The sequence below is a fragment of the Oratosquilla oratoria genome, chromosome 10, assembly GCF_046742065.1.
Source record: "Oratosquilla oratoria isolate Oo_2021 chromosome 10, ASM4674206v1, whole genome shotgun sequence".
Classification (NCBI taxonomy): domain Eukaryota; kingdom Metazoa; phylum Arthropoda; class Malacostraca; order Stomatopoda; family Squillidae; genus Oratosquilla; species Oratosquilla oratoria.
The window spans coordinates 65,623,893-65,646,862 of record NC_134786.1 but is presented as its reverse complement, the minus strand read 5'-3'; the positions used below and the strand labels follow the sequence as shown (position 1 = coordinate 65,646,862).

The following is a 22,970-nucleotide window of genomic DNA, read 5'->3' as shown; positions in this document are numbered from 1 at the left end:
ATATATATATATATATATATATATATATATATATATATATTCTCTGCTGAAATTCCTTTCCCCTAGTCTTCCGCCCACATTCTCCCCATACTATTCCTTCCGTCGCCTCAGGGCTCGACTGCCCCTCCCCCCAAACCCCCACAACTCATCCGTCACCACCTCCCACTCCCTCCCTCATCCTTCGTTCTTCTCCCCATCATATGTATATAGATCCCTCTTCCTCCCAATTTATGATACTTTACTCCCTCTTCATTTCCTCATTTTTTTATCCTTTTCCCCTTATTTCATTATATTTTCCTCCCTTCCTCCCAATTCCATTATATGTAACTCCCTTTCTTCCTGTTCCCTTGTACGTTGCTCAGAACTCCCTTAAATCTCTCATGTTTTATTGTTCTTACTCCTCAATCCCTAATACTCCCTCTCCTTCCTCCCAACTCCCTTAAATTCCTTATACCTTATTTCCCTATACTTCGCTCCCTTTCCCCCAACTCCCTCATACTCCCGCCCCTTCTTCCCAACTCCCTTTTCGTCTCCCCTTCTCTTGATCCCACTGTCTTCCTGTCCCACTCTCTTTCCGTCCTCTTTCCCTCCGTTCCACTCTCTTCCCGTCATCTCTACAGACCACTCTCTTCCCGTCCTCTCTCTCCCCATCCCACTCTCTTCCCGTCCTCTCTCTCCCCATCCCACTCCCTTCCGGTCCTCTCTCTCTCCCCATCCCACTCTCTTCCAGACCTCCCTCTCTCCGCCCCACTCTCTTCCCGTCCTCTCTCTCTCCATCCCACTCCCTTCCCGTCATCTCTCTCTCCCCATCCCACTCTCTTCCAGACCTCCCTCTCCCCACCCCACTCTCTTCCCGTCCTCTCTCTCTCCATCACACTCCCTTCCCATCCCACTCTCTTCCAGACCTCTCTCTCCCTGTCCCACTCTCTTCCCGTCCTCTCTCACCCCATCCCACTCCCTTCCCGTCCTCTCTCCACCCCACTCTCTTTCCCTCCTCTCCTTCCCCGTCCCACTCCCTCTCCGTCTCACTCTCTTCCCGTCCTCTCTCTCTCTCTCTCTCCCCATCCCACTGTCTTCACATCCTCTCTCTCCCCATCCCCGTCTCTTCCAGTCCTCTCTCTCCCCATCCCACTCTCTTTCCGTCCTCTCTCTTCCCATCCCACTCTCTTCCCGTTTTCTTTCTCCCCATCGCATTCTCTTCCCGTTCTCTCTCTCTCATTCCATCAACATTCTTGTGCCATCACCTAAATTCTTTATTTATATCCTTCTTAGCATACTCCACTTCCTGACCCAGTTTTCCAAGGCCAGTATGTTGCCTAACCTCTTCAACAAGCTTCTTTGGATAAGTGCGTTCACTTATTATGAGCAGAAAACTTTTTTTTTTCAAATTCAAACGAGTTTTGACGTCATAACGGTTTTAACGGAATTTATCGCTTATTACAAGAGCTTAGTGCTTTTTTTCTATTTTTTTCGTTCTTCTTTTCATAATTCATCGCATCACTGAGGTAGCTGTCCCTAGTTAATCAACGCCTTTGATCAATCTTAAAGAAAGTTAAACTTATATACAAGGGCTTATTTACTATACGAAGACAGGCTCAGGCACCTTCGCTTCCACTCTCTGGAAAGACGCAGAGTGCGGGGCGATCTAACAGAGGTATCCAAATGGGTCAGTGGCTTTATCAAGGGTGATGCAGGCAAGGTCATCATATTAAGACAACAGGGCAGAACTCGTAGTAATGGATTTAAATTGTTTTAAGAGATGAGATCATTTTATGGATAGGGATGACGGGTGGTAAGAGACAAGGAACTGCCTAGTGCAGGCCATATGGTCTCTTGCGGTCTCCTTCATTCTTATGGTAGCCCCTTCCATGCCTGATGATACTTTTACTTTCCTTCCTACTGCCGTTAGGGTGTTATATCCTTTTCCATGGCGACCCTTGCACTGTATAAAGATCATTATCATTTTTTCCTTAATCCGCTTCCCATTTCGCTCCTCACATCAGAGACTTTTTTCGTTCTTAACGAAAAACTTCATTTTTTGTTTGGACACACCTCTCCCTTTCATAGACCCTACCACGTTCTTTCCCGTCCCTTCTCTCTCACACTCCCTCCCTCCCTCCCTCTTTCTTTCTCTCTCCCTCCCTCTCACACTCTCCCTCCATTCATCCTCCCCCTCTCTCTCTCTGTTGGTAGCCAATTCTCCCCTTTGCAGACCCTACCACGTTCGTCCCCCGCCTTCTCTCTATCTCTCTCTCTGTTGGTACCCAACTCTCCCTTCCGTAGACCCAACCACGTTCATCCCCCGCCTTCTCTCTCTCTTCCTCGTTCTCTCTCTCTCTCTCTCTCTCTCTCTCTCTCTCTCTCTCCTCTCTCTCTTTGTTGGTATCCACGTTCGTCCCCCGCCTTCTCTCTATCTATCTCTCTCTCTGTTGGTACCCAACTCTCCCTTCCGTAGACCCAACCACGTTCGTCCCCCCGCCTTTTCTCTCTCTCTCTCTCTCTCTCTCTCTTTCTCTCCGTTGGGTTTCACCTCTCCCTTCCATAGACTCTACCACGTTCGTTCACTCGGGTCCAACCAATCCCTCCTATGATTCGGCCATCCACGGCTAGCCTCAGGTTTCGATCCCTCATTAGGTGCGCAATCCCTCGTTAGAACTAAAAATCCCTCCTCAGGGTTGCACACTCCCCCTCAGACTCCCTTTCACTCCCTCATCCAATCCCAGGCCTCCACTACTCCTCTCGGACCTCATCTTTTGGACTCTTGTACTTCCAGATTCTTCCAGAACTTCCATACCCCGACTCTTTGGACACTCCATGAAATCTACCAGATCCTCCGTGCGCTACCTCAAAAAAAAGTGACAGAGAGAGAGAGAGAGAGAGAGAGAGAGAGAGAGAGAGAGAGAGAGAGAGAGAGAGAGAGAGAGAGAGAGAGAGAGAGAGAGAGAGAGAGAGAGAGAGAGAGAGAGAGAGAGAGAGAGAGAGAGAGAGAGGGTCTTGTGTGTAACGTCTTTCAGACTCTTTCTTATCCCCTGAGACCAATAGACCACCATCTCACTCTCCTTCTTTAACTCTTTGATTCTTGTATCGTCACCCAAGGACATCTTAACTTGGACTACATTAGATCAAACCTCCTCGATAGCGTGCTGGTCTCGCATTCGCTTACTTGTACGTTCGAATCCCGCACTTCTCTCCAACTCCCAGCAGTAACTGTGACCTGCCACAACAGTTCTCAAAGAGCATAGGACAAAAGTGACGACTTCGGCCCCAGCTACTCAGCGCCCCCTGGCGTAGGCTTATCACCTTCATCCATTCTCTGTCAGTGCCTACATCTTCCCATCTTCGAAATTTCTTGTCTTCTTCTACGTTCTTCTAAATATGAACCTTCTGGCTTTCTTAGATTTCATTATTCATTCCAAGGCTATTCTTTTCTTCCTGAAAGCATTCCATCCAAATGCGCAGAAGCTTTTCTCCCAAAGCCACATCTTTTATTCAGAACCTTTTACATGGTTCTTTGTATCTTACCTCTCTCTTTCTCTCTCTCTCTCTCTCTTTTTCTCCGTAGACTCTTTCCACAACATCTTATCCCCACACTTCCTTTCTTCAGACTCTTCTTCCTTTGCAGAGGTTTCCTCTGTCCTCTTTTCTGTGGTTCATCCTCTCCCTCTTCCTTCTTATTATTTCCCACGACCACTTCATCTTTCCCTTTTTCTCCTTCTCACTCTTCTCCTTTTCTTCAGACTCTTCTTCCCTTCCAAAGGCTTCTTCTCTCCTTTCTACTGTGGATTCTCCTCTTCCTCCTTTTTATTCTTCCTATCCTCCTCCAACTCTTCCATCTTCTCTTCCTCCTCACTCTTCCCCTTCTCCTCTTCCTCTACCTGTTCCTCCTGCGTCTTCTAACCCTATCCTTTCTTTCTCTTTCTTCCTCCTGACACTGCTCCTCCTCCTCCCCTAATTCTCCTCTCTGGTATTTCTCTTTCTTTTTATTCTCCTCTACTACTCCTCCACTTCTTAGTCCTCCTCACTCTCCCAACCTCTCCTCCTCCTCCTCCTCCTCCTCGTCCTCCACCTCTTATTCCCGCTCAAGCTGCTCCTCTCAACCCTCGTCCTCTTCCTCCTCTTTATTCTGTTCTTCTCCTTCTCTCTCTTCTTCCTTTTCTTCTATCTTCTCCTTCCCTCTCTTCTTCCTTTTCTTCTATCTTCTGCTTCTCTCTCTTCTTCCTTTTCTTCTATCTTCTCCTTCTCTCTCTCTTATTCCTTTTCTTCTATCTTCTACTTTTCTCTCTTCTTCCTTTTCTTCTATCTTCTCTCTTCTTCCTTTTCTTTTATTTTCTCCATCTCTCTCTTATTCCTTTTCTTCTATCTTCTACTTCTCTCTCTTCTTCCTTTTCTTCTATCTTCTCTCTCTTCTTCCTTTTCTTCTATCTTCTCCTTCTCTCTCTTCTTCCTTTTCTTCTACCTTCTCTCTCTTCTTCCTTTTCTTCTATCTTCTCCTTCTCTCTCTTCTTCCTTTTCTTCTATCTTCTACTTCTCTTTCTTTTTCCTTTCCTTCTATCTTTTACCCTTCAACTTCCTCACTCCCCAACCCTGTCATCTCTCCTCCTACCTCTTTCCTAGGACGTTCTTCTCCCTGTCTTCTATCACTGGTGGCTTAAACGAAAGCGTGCTGGCCTCGTATTCACTTAATTGCGGGTTCGAATCCCGCACTCATCTCCGATTCCCGGCAATGAAAGTTTGTTACCTAACACCAACAGTCCCCAAAGCGCATCATAGGACAAAGGCGACGGCTTCGGCCGCAGATACTCAGCGTAGGCTCCTCACCTTATCACGGTCTCCAACAAATGTGGAGCACTTTACCTACTCCCTATCTCTATCCTTTCTGCCGAGTCGCTGCAAGGTATTGATAGAGTTTTCTTTTCTTTGCAAAGGGGGCCAGTGTGTATTAGTATGTGAGGAGGTATTCAAGAGGGATCTGTGTGGGTGTATATATATATATATATATATATATATATATATATATATATATATATATATATATATATATATATATATATATACATATATATATATATATATATATATATATATATAATATATATATATATATATATATATATATATATATATATATATATATATATATAAAACACTCCGACGAGGTGGTGAGAAAACCCATGGTAAGGCAAGCCCAGTCAGATGCGACAAGCCGCTTTTTTTTCCGATGATGGGTCGCCTCCCCGACTGGTTAGAAGTGTCGGGAACCAACAGACATAGCCCGCGGCGGGTCCCGGGAATCGAACTCACAACCACGTGCTCGCTAGTTCCACACGGTATCCACTGGGCTACCGCGTCGCCACAATAGATTACAATGGCAAGAAACCTTTTGGTCAATGAAGAGGCCGGATTAGAAAAAATTATAATAAGCAAATCAATAAATAAAGAAATACATAAATTAATAAATAAATGAGAACAAATAAAGATAAGAATAGAAATCAAATAAATAAACAAATAAGAATAAAAATTATTATAAAAATTAATAAATTAATGCATATATATGTACGTATACACATATATGTACATATACGTATATGATAAAATAGTAAGGAAATGACCAAATAAATTTATTCATAAAATTAATTAATAGAAAAACAAACAAACACGCACACAAACAGGGAACTGATCAAACAAACAAAACGGCCATTTGCCAAACACTAAATCATATCATTCACGCGTTCATTAAGATAAACATAAACCGTTTGCCAAACACTAAATTGTATCATTCACGCGTTTATTCAGATAAATATAACAGCTTCAAACTCTATTTCATTGCAAAGGCCCAGAGAGACGTCTGTTCTTTACAGCGACTACGCGTCTGGCGATAATTTTCTACTTATTCCGAGATTAGATCTGCGTCCTGGCAGCAAGAGGCCATTACTTCTCGTCCAGCAAGCGTTAAGTGCGAAAATGGTCTCGATTCAAATGTTATCAATTCCCCTTTAAGATCATGAAAAGCTGTGCCAAGGCTCAGTCTCAGTCTCGTTCTCAGTCTTTCTTTCTCTTTCTCTCTCTCCGTTTGTTTGTCTTTCTTCCCCTTCCTCTCTTTCCTCCCTCGCTCTCTCTCTTTCTCTTCCTCCCTCTCTCTCTTTCCCACTCCCTTCCCTCCCTCTCTACCGCTCTCTCTTTAGGTGATTTTCGTAGTATTACCTTTTCCGTTGATTTTTCCCACCACCACTACCACCATCATCATCACCTGACTTTCCAACAATATATATATATATATATATATATATATATATATATATATTATATATATATATATATTATATATATATATATATATATATATATATATATATATAGCTTCGAACTGAACTACATTGCACTACCTGGAATAACCACCATCATCATTATTATCGACCCCGCGGCTTGCTTATTATAAGACGCTAAGGTAAGGGTTCAAGTCCCAGTAGGAGAGTTTATTTCCAAATGTCATAATGACACAACACACACACACACAACGCATACATATGTATATATATATATATATATATATATATATATATATATATATATATATATATATGTGTGTGTATATATGTATGTGTGTATGTATGTGTGTGTGTATGTATGTATGTATGCAACAAAAACATCCTCCACAAAAACGAGTCCCTATTACGATAGCGCAGTATGGTCGACCAAGTGGAACTTCTCCCGGAGACTCGTAAAAACAGTCATCTCTCCCTCCACGGTCGACTACGCCCTCTGCTCGCTGATGACTTCGACGAGTATCTGCCGCGTCCCCCTCCAGCTCGCCCGAAGAGGTTAAGCGAGTTTTGACAAGATTACTTGGGTCGCGCTGATGTTCGCGCATGAAGACGCAGCCAGAGAGGGTGTCCTCGGTGGAGAACGTAGCAGGATTGCTGGGGAAGATGTAGTGGTTGTGATTGTTGTGGTTGTGGTTGTTGTGGTTGTGATGGTTATGGTTGTGGTAGTTGTGGAGGTTATGGTGATGGTGTCGGCTGTGGTGGTGTTTGTGGCATTGTTTTTGTACACTTGTGGCTGTGACAGTGATGACAGTGGTTGTGGTGGTGGTGATGGTGGTGGTAATGGTGGTGGTGATGGTGGAGGTGATGGTAGTTGTATCAGTGGTGGTAGTAGCTATGGTGGCTGTAGTTTGTCTTTAAGGTTTATGGATAGTGTGGCTAGTGTTTGGCAATAACTAATGCGACCTAGTTCCCTTCATCTACCTTTCCTCTCTTGACGTTTCCCTTCATTCTCATCTGATATAAAAAAAAAATCCACCATCCACCCAAATGCAACCACCCATACACTATTCCAACATTTCCATGTTTCTACTACTGTACGTCAGTCATCAACGCTAACTATTCAACTCCTACTATCCAATAATCACTCACTATCCTTAAAACTATCCATTCAATTCCTAATATTCATAAAACAACTATTCATACAACATAACTATTCTATTCAATGCTAAGTATTCAACTTCTACTATCCAATAATCACTCAATATCCTCAAAACTATCGATTCAATTCCTAATATTCATAAAACAACTATTCATACAACATAAATATTCTATTCTCGTCTAAATCATCAACGCTAACTATTCAACTCCTATTATCCAATATTCACTCACTATCCTCAATACTACCCATTCAATTCCTAATATTCATAAAACAACTATTCATACAACATAACTATTCTATTCTCGTCTAAGTCATCAGCGCTATTTACTAACTACTACTACATAATAACGGCTCACTATCCTCAAAACTATCCGTTTAACTCCAACTACACCTCCCCATGCCTATTCAATCACTAATAGATACAAATTCCTTCTTACCCAAACACTGCTCTCCGGTATCGCGTGTGTGAAGAACTTTAGTACTTCGAGGACAAAAATACACGTGCTGGATCAGAAGACACTCGCTGAGGCTTCCAAAAGCTTCTGCCCCTTTGTTTACATTCCGCTTAAGCCCTTGATACTGGTTGTCCTTCAAAACAGATTGCTTACTTAGCCCTTCAAGGTCCCTGATTAACTCGTCTTAGCTCTTGCTCAAGGGGCTATCATACTAGGCTTCCACGGGCTTCAACAGCGTCGACAGTTGAGAGTTCGTTTGAGTAGAAACGACTTCGGTTACAATATCCTATTTTTCAAATTTCCAAATATCAAATAATCTTTCTGTCATACATAGTAAAGCCGAATGATAAACTAAGAGATTGTAAACCTATACGAATGTTAGACTTGTTGAAATGTTCTTAGAGAAGTCTAGATTTCTTTAAGCGAAGTCATATTCTAGTTATTCAAATGGAGGTTGGAGGTAGGATGTGGAAGGAAAAATTGCCCAGTGTGATAACCCCTTCAGCGCCTCAGTATACCTGGGGAGCGATTTTGCCTCCTCCATGCCAACGCCCTTACTCTCCGAGCATTCTTGAGTCGGTCGGAAACGATGGGACTCGCGTCTGGCCCATAAATCGGCATTTCATATATGTGACACTCTTGGCAACTCTCTGAGCAAGATTCGCTGGAAAGTTTCCGAAGGGCCATTTTTTTTTTTTTTTTTTTTTTTTTTTCCTCCCCTCGAAGGATCCCCATCTTATTATGACACACAGTCCCGCTCCCTGGGCGAAATATTAATGAGGTCGCCACCTTTCATGTAACTTTGGCCGTAATGAACATCGTTACATTGACTACTACCATCGTTACAATAACATGATTACAGTTACCATGGAAACAGCCATCACCACCAATAAACCAATTCTTGTCATTGCTATCACCAAGTCTAACACCACCATTAACATCACTAAATATTTCAATAAAATGACATACTTTGGCAAAACCCTTAAGACAGTTCATGACCAAAGAAGATAAAACTCGATCAAATTCTGAATGCACCAGGTTATTTCATTCAGCTGAAACGCGGCCTCTGTAGCACTGAAGTTATTGTAGATCTTTCGGGTTTCTGTCATTACATCTACAGTACAGTGACGTGTGACGCGTAGACGACACAAAGGAGGACCCTGCCGACAGGAGACATTTTGGTCCATAACATTTTCCACTCCATAACTTCATTCTACTAATTCTAACACACTAAGGCCCTGTTCACACTAGCGGTTTGAACCGCGCGGAAACCGCGGCGGTACCGCATAGTCAATGAAAAACTGCGAGGTTGTGTGATGATGCCTCCATTAACTTACACTATAACTGAACCGCCGCGGTTCAAACCGCTAGTGTGAACAGCGACTTATATTCACAAGGTGGCACGATTGCATTCAGGACGCCATCTAGGACTGAAAAAATACTAATACAGAATAAGCCTAGCCACAGATTCAAACTGTAACCACACTAAAGGCAGCAGCACACTAGGCTAGCATACTACTTGCTTATGCTGCTTCGTTTGAGTAGAAACGACTTCGGTTACCATATTCTAGACTTCGGTAAGACCACATCAACAATGTGTCTAACATTCGTATTTTAGGTTTGACTTCTCTTAATTCGTCACTCAGCTTCTCACTATATGACCCAAGAGTAATTTGACTTTGGGAAAAAAAAAAAAAAAAGTAACCGAAGCCGTTTCTACTCAACCGAAGTAGCAAAACCAAGCAGCATGCTAGCGAGAAATGCCTAGTGTGCCGTCACATACCCCTAGACAACAACACATCTTCCCTGAATGCTTTACAGACCCCGCCCTGTGGCCGTTGGCGGTTACCTAAAGGTCGCGGGTATTTGGCGAGAGAGAGACCAGGGGCAACGGAGCACGCCAAGGGAATAGGAGGACCTTAGGAGGACCTCAGAATGACCCTTTTCGAGGAACTTCTTCATTTCCTTGGGCCTCCTCCTTCGATGAGATAATAAACAGTTCATGAGTGTTGTAAAATTCATGTCAAGGGCTTCTGGGTAGTTTATTATGACTCCTTAAAACGGGAACCGTATTAAACCAAGATTACCAGACCAGTTACCTTAATTAACAGCTTCATTTGTTTCTTTTATAGTGGGGGTATCAACGGCCCGAAATTGTTCATATATTTATCTTTTCATAATATTTTAACAGCAACCGGCTTTAAAGGGTACTTTACCAACAAGCAGTTCAGACAAAAGGGCAAGATGTAATTATATTTCATTACCGACGCTTCTATCCTTAAGGTACCAAAATAAAAAGGAAATACAAGAATTATCTTTATTTTGGTTAGATCCTCACGAGCGGGTTAGAGCGTCACTATTTGCGGCGGAGGTCGAGGTGACGGCAGTTCGAAACGCGCCAACAGCGAGTTGCACCAAGGGAATGTTTTTAAATTCCAAGCTACAATGTCCTTTGTAAAGGGAACCGTTCAAGCCTCCTGATAGAGGGAGTTCGCGACTTTAAACCGAATAAACCATCAATCAAGAATGACCTCGGTTGACCCTCGCCAAACCGAATTATAAATTCTATTCTAATTGCCGCCAGGAGATTTTATTCACCTGGGGGGAGACGGCTCGCCAATTAAAGGGCTGAAGAACTGGTTGTGATACATTTAGCATTTGTTACCAACACAATCATATACATACATACATACATTACATATATACTTAAATATATGTATCACATAAATACCTACATACATTACATATATACATACGTACATGTATTACATATGTACCTGCGTATATACATATATAACATACATCACATACATACATACCTACATTACATATACACATACGTACATGTATTTCATAAATACATATAGTACGTATTTAACATACATCACAGACACACATACATGGACTACATAAGTAACATTACATCAGACCCATACATACATTACATATACACATACATACATGTACTACATACAAACATACATACATATATATATATATATATATATATATATATATATATATATACAGTATATATATATATATATATATATACATACATGTACTACATAAATACATTACATACACACATATATAACACATATTACATACATGCACACATACATATACATTCCAAAAAACCCTTTACCTATCCCAGAATCATTCAACATTTATTTGTTGGCCCAAAGAATCCTGGCCACAGAATCAATGTGTCCCAGACGCAACCACGACACAAAAGCCACTAAACACGTCCTACAGTAATCCCTTGACAACAACACAGTATTTTCCCCTGAGTGACATATGGATCCGCCCGTTAGCCGTTGGCGGTGACCTGGAGGCCGTGGGTCAAGAGAGACCTGGGGCAACGGACTGTTGGATGGACGGTTTAGGCTTGAGAAGGAAATAGGCAAGAACTGGTTTACCACCAGAGTAGTTAACGAATGGAACAGACTTAGTAGCCATGCAGTAAGCGCTGAAACAATTGGTTGTTTTAAGAGAATATGAGATAACTTCATGGGATGGCAGGTGGTAAGAGACATGGAACTACTTAGTATAGGTCTTATGATCTTTTAAAGTCTCCTCTATTCTTATGTTCTTATTGACTGATTGATTGATTGATAGGGTTACAAATTCTGTGCTTACACATAACTAATATTTTAGGCCAAGGACACTCCTTTAATGATGAGAACACCAAACATAAAGTGAAGTTTGATGAAATGATTTCTGTAATGACATACGAACAACCAAATCTCTCATCAATCAAAAAACATAGGTTCTGGACCTGGCATGACGTACAGGTAATGGAATTCCCATTGAAAACACAAAACCTAGAGGCATTTCATGGGATTTGCCAAGAGCAATCTATTCCAAATGACATCTTGATGACATGCTGAAAAATTACCTCCCAGGTGATAAATTTGAAACACGGAAAAAAATATCGAGCCCATCAGCTTAAAATCATTTCTGGGTCACTTTCCTTGGAACCTGAACGGGAATTTGATTTCAAAATTGAATATATATATATATATATATATATATATATATATATATATATATATATATATACTGTATATATATATACATGTTCATATATATATATATATATATATATATATATATATATATATATATATATGCAAAACAAATCACTAAGCACACGTGACAACAATACTTGAAGAAACCACTTGGAAAATATTTTCCAAGTGGTTTCTGCAAATACATACATATATATATATATATATATATATATATATATATATATATACACATATATGAAAGAAGATGGAAAGGTACTCACAAGTTCGGAGGGTCAATGTTTCCTTTTTCCTGAACATAATCAAATTTCCATTCTCCCTCTATCCCTCCCTACTTCCTTCCATACCTCCCTTCCTGACTCTTTTCCTCTCTAAGTCCCTCAACCCTTCCATTCCCCCTCTTTCCTCCTCCCTTCTCTCCCTCCTCCCCTTCCAACCATCCCTCCCTCCCTCCCTCCTCCTCCCTTCCTTCCCTCTTTGCCTCCCTCCCTCCCTTCCTCCTTCTCTCATTTTTCCCTCTCTCCCTTCGCCCCATCTAACTTTCCATCTCTCTTTTGCACCAACTCCGTCAAAATTTTGAGAAGACTTTGAAGTACCTGACACCCATCATTGTGGTACCAAGACGATGGAATTATCTTTTGAGTGCCGAGGAGTAAAAAGAAGCAACGACTGCATCAGCAATGTAACAGAGAGACCAAGAGCAGAGTATGGGATCCAGGATATCTAACATTTCTCCCAGCAGGGCTTTTTCAGTAATAACACAGTGGACAAACGTCAGACTCATTATACTGCCCGAGTTTGAGGGTAGAAACGAACATGAAAAAAAAAAAAAAATTCAACTTGCTTGTTACCTCGTTACCAGAATTGCTAGAGGTTTGTTTTAATGTAAAGAATCTATTATTTTGGTTGATATTATTAACATTAGACATATAACACCTACGTTCCATAGCATGATTTTGATATTTCACCACCTTTAAACTATTACAAAGGGAAATGTCACTGTAGAGTGCCAACCAGGAAGGCCGTTTCTATCGGGAAACAGTTCTAATCAAGGTCATTGCCAGGGAAAGTGACGTCATCAAGACATGACTTTCAGGTCATGTAAGGTCATGGAAAATATGTGAATTACCTCACTTCTATATTTTGTTTAGTTGACCAAGAAACATAAACACAAATACTATTAAACAATGGGTTCACCAAACAAAATGTGAAATAATCATATAAATAATCAACAACTGGTACCACTGGCAAAAAGAAAAAATGTGTGTATATATATATATATATATATATATGTATGTATATATATATATATATATATATACATATATATATACAGTATATATATATATATACATATATATATACAGTATATATATATACATATATATATATATATATACACATAATATATGTATATATATATGTTATATGTATATATATATTTATATATATATATATATACAGTATATATATATATATACATATATATATATATACATATATATATATATATATATATATATATACAAAAACAAAATTTCAAAAATGCAAAATAACCACAGGAGAAGGGAAACGTGTAGACAGTAAGTACTTTCGTATATTACATCTTCAGATGTAATATAGTCTGAATATGTAATATACGAAAGTACTTACTGTCTACAAGTTGTAAAGAAAAACATAAAACCAGCAAATCAGGGGGAAAGATGCCTGTTGACAACATGCGTGACCATAAGTCCGGATATGATGTCCGGAGACCACTGCCCCTTTGATATATTCATGTTGTGGTAATATCCTATTATATCTATATCAAACATGCAGTGGTCTTCAGACATCATATCCAGAATTATAGTCACACGTATTGTCAACAGGAATCTTCCTCCTGACCCCACACCACATGATTCTCGGGTCACTACTAAGTAAGGGTAGTCGTCGATGTACCTTTCCCGAATCTCTTTCTTGTAAGAGTTTGCTATTTCAAGATAGCATCTTCCTCCCTCTTTGTACTACTGAAGAGGACTGTAGTGAGCAGTCGAAATATTTAGACAACCCCTCTCCACACTTTTCTTCTACTCCCACTGTGGTATTAGTTATGGAATATGAATATGTTTCTATATTTTCCACCGGTGATACATATATATATATATATATATATATATATATATATATATATATATACATATATATATACATATATGTATACATACATACATATATATATATATGTATATATATATATACATACATATATATATATATATACATACATATATATATATATATATATACATATATGTATATATACACATATATATATGTATATATATACATATATATACACATATATATGTATATATACATATATGTATATATATATATACATATATATATATATATATATATATATACATATATATATATAATACACACACACACACACTCACACACACACACACTCACACAGAGCATACATGGTGAAAAGTCTAGGGGCGTCGCTCACCTATATTCTTTGTTTCAGCATTTCAACAAAACGTTCAACGAATCATAAAAAAAACAGTGGTGACCATAGTGTTCCAACTTTAAATATACATTTTTTTGCTCTAGTTTGCGGATGACGAATAACGAGGAAGGTTGGTTGCGAATGCAGTCGAGTCTGCAAACATTTAGCAGAGCAAAACGATCCCTTTTGTACATCAGATCGCCTCGGGCAACAATGGTTCAAACTTTTGTTTCAGCACATCTTTTGTTCACAATGTGTGGTGCAATGCACAAAGGGTTTATGTCAAGCTTCATTCTTATTTGATTCTCTCTCTCTCCCTCTCTTTGTGTGTGTATGTGTGTGTGTATCTGCCTCTCCCTCTCTTTCTGTGTCTCCCTTTACGTCTCTCTCTCTCTGTGTATGTGTGTGTGTCTGTGTGTGTGCGTGTGCGTGTACGTGTGTGTGTGTGTGTGTGTGTGTGTGTGTGTGTGTGTGTTTGTCTCCCTCTGTGTGTGTGTCTCTCTCTCTCTGAGTGTGTTGGTGTCTGCCTCTCTCTCTCTCTCTCTTCTTCCCTCCCTCCCTCTCTGTCTCTATCTCTCCCTGTGTGTGTGTGTGTGTGTGTGTGTGTGTGTGTGTGTGTTTGTGTGTTTGTGTGTGTGTGTGTGTGTGTGTGTGTGTGTGTGTGTGTGTGTGTGTGTGTGTGTGTGTGTGTGTGTGTGTGTGTGTGTGTGTGTGTGTGTGTGTGTGTTTGTCTCCCTCTCTCTCTCTCTCTCTCTCTCTCTCTCTCTCTCTCTCTCTCTCTCTCTCTCTCTCTCTCTCTCTCTCTCTCTTCCTCACTCTCTCCCTCACTGTCTCTATCTATCTCTCCCTCATTGTGTGTGTGTGTGTGTGTGTGTATGTGTGTGTGTGTGTGTGTGTGTGTGTGTGTGTGTGTGTGTGTGTGTGTGTTTGTGTGTGTGTGTGTGTGCGCGTGCGTTTTGTGTCTGTTTGATTAATTTGTCTGTCTGTCTCTTTTAAAACGGGAGAGCCTTTCTTGACGACGATCAGAAGCCCTAGTAGACCCTACGAAGACCATATCACAACCTCACCAGTCCGAAATTCGGCAGCAGGTCTTCTTTCAAACAAATATTTTTGAATATGTTAACAGATTCTACACTTGTCAATTTTCTACTTACGTTCTGAATCTTCCGGGTAAGACTAAATTGTCGAACACTAAGTTCCTGAAGTACCCTATCGATCTATACTTTATACCAAAAGGTTTCTTCCCCCATATAAGGAGGGTAGCCAGCCAAGACATGGACCCACCCATCGAACACTCTTTTGCTTTCACCCTTTTCTTTTTAGCTCCTCTTGGTTGATGGGCCCATCTTGTCCCCCGCCCACTGCCTGGATCAGAAGCAATACATAACTAAAACATGAGGATAATTAAAAAAAAAAATGAATGAATAGCTAAATAAATGAATAAACATATAGATAACTAAGTAGATGAATGAAATATATAAATGATAAAATAAAGTGATTATAGACTAATAAGTAGACAAAAAAATAAATAAATAAAACGCTAACTTGCTTCATCACCCTAGAAACATGCACATAGCTTAAAAGACAAATTAACAAACGAAAAATAGAAGGAAACAAAATAAAAATAAATTCTCACCCACTAAATAAATAAAGAAATAAAGAAATAACCGCTCATATGTTTGGTCATTATAGAAACAACCAAATATTGAGACATTGGGACAATTATAAGAAAGGTGAAAGTGGGGAAACACGGGTCTTGATCCGATGATTGAGTTTATTCCTGACCGGTTTCGCTTTACAGTAGCTTCTTCAGAGGAAGCTACTGCAAAGCGAAACCGGTCAGGAATAAACTCAATAATCGGATCAAGACCCGTGTTTCCCCACTTCCACCTTTCTCATAAACAAGCAAATAGCTTATTAGCAAATAAACAAACGCCAAATAAAACGATAATTTGCTCACTCACCATGGAGCTTTCGTCAATCGAGTCGAGACTCATGACGGTGACGTGGAAATAGACGATGGTGGCTTGACCCACGTCCCTCGGGGGCGCCATTTTGTCGTAATCCCTCGGGTTCTCGGGCAGAATGTCTTCGAACTTTAGAGGGCCGTCCGCGTTGCTCGAACTCCCAACCCTGGAAATAAAGAGAGAAAAAAAAGGTCAAGGATGAGGTCATTCGATTTAAGGTCAGGTCAAGTCGAGTTTGGTTTAGGTCATCATGGTTATTCTAGGTCACGGAGTAATAGTGTTCAAGGATGAAGTCACTCAATTCAAGGTCAGGTCAACTTGAGATTGGCTTAGGTCATCAAGGTTACAATAAGTCACCTGAAGACAGGTCACGGAGTATGAATATCAGTTTAAGGTTAGAGGAAGAGGTGACAAAGATAAAGTAAAATGGAGATCTAAGCTTGGGCCATTAAATTAAAGTTCAGATCAATTCAATGTCGGGGTAAGTCATTATTCTTAATATTCTGGGACATGGGAACTGAAGAGAGGTCACAGGTATCTCAATATAAGGTCAGTTAAGAGAGAGGGAGAGAGAGAGAGAGAGAGAGAGAGAGAGAGAGAGAGAGAGAGAGAGAGAGAGAGAGAGAGAGAGAGAGAGAGAGAGAGAGTCTCTTCAAGGTCAAAGAAAATGGAGATCCAAGCTTAGGTAATTTATTTGAAGGTCTGGTCATTCTAGGTTGTGAGAAGTAGGGGTTTAAGGTTAAGTCATTTCAAGGTCGTTATTTGTCCAAGTGAAGGTCATTATCATTCTAGGGACCTTAGAAAGTACATATAAATCTGAGGTCATATCAAGGGAGGCAACGGTAATTACCCCAGCAGGTTATGAAAGTAGAGGTCTTAGGTAATTTCAAGGTCGTTACTTCTCCAAGTCAAGTCATTATTATTCTAGTGTGTATTTAGAGTAAATCTAAGGTCAGGTTAAGGGAGACAAAGATCATTTTCATTCCAGGTCATGTAAAGACAAGGTCAGACCAATTCAAGGTCAGCTACGGTCGTTATCATTCTAGGTCAAGGTCATTATTATTCTCAAGATACCTTGGAAGGGCCAGTTGGCATATGCAAGGGGACATTAATGTAGTAATTCCATGTTTAATTGGCCATTACTGGGTGAGGTATGCACACACATCTGCCTATGGAGGTCGTTAACGTGGGAGCCAAGTAGTTTAGACCCTCGTTCAAGTCTGATCCATTCCCGGCTCAAACAAGCAATTATGACACCATTTGAAAAGAATAAATAAAATATAAAAATGAAACATGAAGACATATAAACTTAGCAATATGATCAAACAGATAATTATGACACCATTTCGATTTTTTTTTTTTAAACCTGTTACACTACGGAAATGAAACACATCATTAGTATATATAAATTTGACCAAATAATCAAACGAGCAATTATGATACAATCTGAAAACTTAATGAAGACAAAGAATTGCTGTATCTTTAATTACTAATTCTGTTTCATGATGACACACATATTCAGTTTCATACCAAAGATGAAAGGAATAATTAGAAGAAAAATGAAAATTACCGTGAGAATTAAAATGTTCTAAATCGTTTTTGTGTATAAAAAATCAATACCACTTGCCAAAATCCCACACTCCAAATCCCAAATTCAAAATCCCATATGAGCTGTGTTATAGTTCTAAAAATATTATATCAAGCCTTACTCATTATGTGGGTTTTTTGACCGACATCATGTGGGATTTTGATCAATGGGATACTGAATGTGAGATAATGACCAGGGGCATTCTGACATGGATCCGTTCTACTGGTTCTCCTGTGCGTTAATGAAAAAATAAAAATGTCACAGTTAGATCCTCTTTTCTAGAATCTTAGTTGGGTACATAATTTAAGCGAAAGAAGACACACACACACACACACACACACACACACACACACACACACACACACAAAGAAGAAACAAAACAAACATAACAATACACACAAAAAACAAACACAATACAAACCCACATGAATAAAACATACGTACGAACACACACAAACATAGAATAAAAACAAACAATAATACAAATACACACACACACACAAGTACAAGCACAATACAAACACACACATAAAAAATACCAAAATATGAAGAAAAACACACATGTACACACACTGTTGAGCAAGACATCTTCCCCACTGATTATTCAGTATGAATGAACTTATCACACTGATTTCAGACTTCATTCTTAACCACAGCCATTCCAACATACAATAGATAAATAAACAAATAAATAAATAAATAAATGAATAAATAAATCAAATAAAAATCTCACTATACATACAACCTCGCCAATTCCGGACTAAGCCACCTTTGTGAAGTAAAGGGGCAGTATCGTCCTTCAAGGGATAGCCCGGTCCTGTAGAGGACCATTAAGGCTATAGTTTCCCAATTGGTAGGTATTTCTCTCTCTTAAAATGTCATAACAGCTGTCTTGTTTGCACCATTCTCTCTCTCTCTCTCTCTCTCTCTCTCTCCCATTTTCTTTTACGAACGCACAATCAGTTCCAATAGAATATTTAAGACATTCGTTCCCATGCTTTTGGAGAAACACTCGTTTTTTCTATTTTCTCTCTCTCTGCCTGTCTGTCTGTCTCCCTCTCTCTCCCTCCCTTTTGCTCTTTTTCATTCTAATTCATTCTCTTTGGGTCTCTTTCTCTCTCTTCCTCTATCTCTCCTTTCCTCTCTCCCTTCTCACTCTCTTGCGCTCTCTCTCTCTTTTTCTTTCTCCTTCCCTCTCCATCTCTCCTCGGATCACGTGTTGGACTCGTGATCGATAGCTATTACCCTCCCGGAAGAGAGCTCAGAGCTCATATATGAGCTTCCCCCCCTCTCTCTCCCGCTTTTCTCTCTAATTTAGGTACCCCCGAATCCACGCGCGGCGCCACCGTCGACCATGTATTGTTTTCATGGCCATATGTTGCGGCCCACTAGGTTTTATTTGGTTAAATTTGAATGCTTCCAGCGCTTAGCGCATGCGAAAGATATTCAAATTATCTTGTTGTTTTGCAAGTGTAAGGCTAATTCTTGAAATAGAAAAAAAAAATTCAGCGATTTAAACGGAAATTTGGTTGTCAAACTCGGCAACATAGTTTTCCGAGTAAAAATATTAAGGTAAGGAATCTCTAAACATAATTTTAAGTTACATAAACAAGTTTATCAACCTATTTTCTCCCGGACATGAGAAGCTTAATATCGTGTATCACATCATAATTGAGCTTAAATCCCCGGAATGTAGCCATATCACCCATGAATCTGATGCGTCCAGTTCGCGTTCGATTTTGTTTACTATTACCATTGACGACCAAAATCACACAATGACGGTTTTTGCTCAAATGCATAATTTATATATAAAAAATAGCATATGGTTGCATTATTTGACCTATTTTCTTTAAAATGTGTGATTTCCATGTAGAATGATCGAAGAGAAGTTACGTTTTTATCCTCTACAAAATTATCAACCGGCGTTGGTGGCCGGCTGATCATTTTTCAGAGGATAAAAACATAACTTCTCTTCAATCATTTTACGTGGAAATTATCCATTTTAAAGAAAATAGGTCAAATAATGCAATCATGTGCTATTTTTTGTATATAAATTATGCATTTGAGCAAAAACTCGTCATTGTGTGGTTTTGGTCGGCGTCGGTCGACTTCGGTCGGCGTTTAGCGACAGCTTCATGGTTGCCATGAAAAGGCAAATATGGTATGATGGAGATGTCTCACATTATTTTTGACATGCTCATGTGATTTGTTGACCCATAAAACTCAAGTATTCCGAATTTTAATCAAATTGGACCAGTGGTTTAGAGTTAATGTATTTCTTTACCGAAATCTTTACAAATTACCACCCTTAATTCTAACACTTTGTTATGGTAAAGTCGAGCCAAAAATGCGAGCTAAGAAAATAATTCAAGAAATCGTATCTCCCTTATTTTTCAAGCTATTTCAAAAATTTAAAAAGCATTTTGTTTCTAATAAAGTTGTCTTTCATATGCAACAATAATATAAAGGTTAATTTTTTTTCTTAAATTTTGTGGGGGTACCTATATAATTCTCCTCAGTGACAGTTGATTACCTGACCCCTAACAGCCCCTAAAGCGCATAATAGAGCAAAGGTGACGGCTTCGGCCGCAGATACTACTTAGCGCCTCCTGGCGTAGGCTCCTCACTAGCACCTTCTCCCTCTTACTCCAACTCTGCCTTGCCCTCCTCTTTCCTCGTCACCCATGGCTCTCCTCGTCACTCTCTTTCCATTTTCTCTCTTCATTAATCTTTATATTCAAGTCCTCTCAAGGTCAACCATCCACCATAAACGAGGTCAAGTCTGGGAGTTGTTAAATCTCCTTTTATTTATTTATTTAACTTTCAAGTTTAATCTTATCGCCGCGTTCTGACCTTGGCGCCAATGGAAAGAAACAACAGTTTATCGTTTATGGACAACATTTTCTAGTTTACGGTGAAGCTGGTAACAAAAATTTAAGTTTTGAAGCGCGGGAAGGAAACGGCATGACGTGAAAATAAAAAAATTCTTGCCCACCAGAGTTGTAATGCCGGCTCGCAGTGTGGCGATGCCGAAGTTTTCAGTCCTGGACGAGGCTCGAACTCGGGTCTCTGGTTGAGCGCGATACCGCGCGCGCACGTCCATGTGTGCTTGTGTATGTGTGTGTGTGTGTGTGTGTGTGTGTGTGTGTGTGTGTGTGTGTGTGTGTGTGTGCACGTGCCTTCGAGTGTACGATTCGTGTTGTGCGAATGAAAAACTTAAGGCGCTGCATATGATGAAATGTTAAACTTCTCTATCTGAATAGTGTCAGAGTTCTTCACATGGATCTTTGTTTAAAAAATCTGGGATACGGTCCCTCCATTTTGAAATGTTACGTTTACATTTATTCTATTTTCTGTGTGTGTGTGTGTGTGTGTGTGTGTGTGTGTGTGTGTGTGTGTGTGTGTGTGTGTGTGTGTGTGTGTGTGTGTGTGTGTGTGTGTGTGTGTGCTCTCTTCCGGTAGGGTAATAGCTGTCCACCACGAGTCAATCACATAATCTGAGACCATGGTGATTCTCTCTCTATCTCTCTCTTTCTCCCCCCCTCTCTCTCTCTTTTTTTTTCTCTCTCTCTCTGTCTCTTTCTCTCTCTCTCTCACACACACACACACACTGTGCTTTTAGGGTGTTTGGAGTATCTACCTGGGGCTTCTTTAGCATCGCAAATATGGCTATCTATATATCCAACCATAGTAATTCTATTCACTATAATCCCTTTAAAATAGCCATTGTTGGGCTAATACAAGAGACCCACAAGCCCTTGAAAGACATCCATCTATAGCCCTAAGCGACCCCACCCCCACCCCCACCCCACCCCCACCCACGGAGACCTATTTAAAACCCCAAAGATACTTGGGCTCGTAAAGCAGACCTGCAAACTCTTTAAACACGTCCATTCACAGCCCTACAAGATCTACAGAAACCCGTGACAAAACCCCAGTCATACTTGGGCTAGTAACGCAAACCAACAGGCCCTTTAAGAACGTCCATCTGTAGCCCTAAAAGACCTACAGAACCCCAAGTCATAAGCCCCGGTCATAAGCCACAATCGCTCCCATCCTTCAGACAGCCAATAAGAGCCCTCCGGCGACTTGGGGCAACAACTCACAAGACTCTTTCTGGTTTCCCCCCCTTGAGGGGGAAAGTGTTTTTTGGGGGGAAACAAGGCCGCAGATTGCAATTGACAAAAGGAAAATTGCCAGAATGAATGCTTGCAATTTCTCTTCGGGCTATCAGGTCTTGCTTCTGAGCTTTACTAGGAACCCCCCCCCGCTCCCACCCCCCACACATTTATTTCTCCCACATTTGCATTCTCCCACACACCCCTCCTCCTATCACACCTCTCCCTCATCCCCATTTTCCCTTCTCCCACACTCACTCCTTCCACACTTCCTCCTAGACTCTCCCTCCTCCCAAACTAATTGCCCCCATTCTCACTCCTCCCACAATTCTTCCACCCTCACCCCCATCTACCAGGAAGAGAAAGAGAAATAGAGAGATAAAGAGAGAGAGAGAGAGAGAGAGAGAGAGAGAGAGAGAGAGAGAGAGAGAGAGAGAGAGAGAGAGAGAGAGAGAGAAACGCACATCCCCGACTATCTAGTTCCCCCGAATGAATAAAAAAAAAAATGACGGGCCCTCCTCCCCCCCAAGAAAAAACATTTAAAATAAAAAAATAATAGAATAGAATAAACCTGACACACTGCCCACTGCTCTAACTCGCTGGCCAAGCGGATTAGAGCGTCGCTACTTGCGGCGGAGGTCGAGATGACGGCAGTTCGAACCCTACCGGCAGCGAGTTGGAAGAAGGTTATGATTTATTAAAATTCCACGCTACAAAGTCCTCTGTAAGGGGCACCGTCATAGCCTTCTGATAGAAGGGAGTTCGCGACGTTAAACCGAATCAGATTCAGAAAATTATAATTTGGGCGTTGAGGTCGGAGAAAAGAAATAAATTAATTAATCAATAAAAATATATATTGGAATGAAAAAAAAAACTACGAGTTGAAAAA

The 22,970-nt window shown here is 40.4% G+C and overlaps 1 protein-coding gene across 1 annotated transcript in view; it reads right to left on the bottom strand.

Annotated features, from left to right (window-relative positions):
* The window catches only part of LOC143029284 (glycine receptor subunit alpha-4-like), a 1,034,091-nt gene that overhangs the window by 202,643 nt on the left and 808,478 nt on the right, over positions 1-22,970 (bottom strand). Inside the window, exon 4 of the mRNA XM_076192019.1 lies at positions 16,373-16,541. Within this exon, the coding sequence (XP_076048134.1) occupies positions 16,373-16,541 (169 nt within the window). The remainder of the gene's footprint in view (positions 1-16,372; positions 16,542-22,970) is intronic.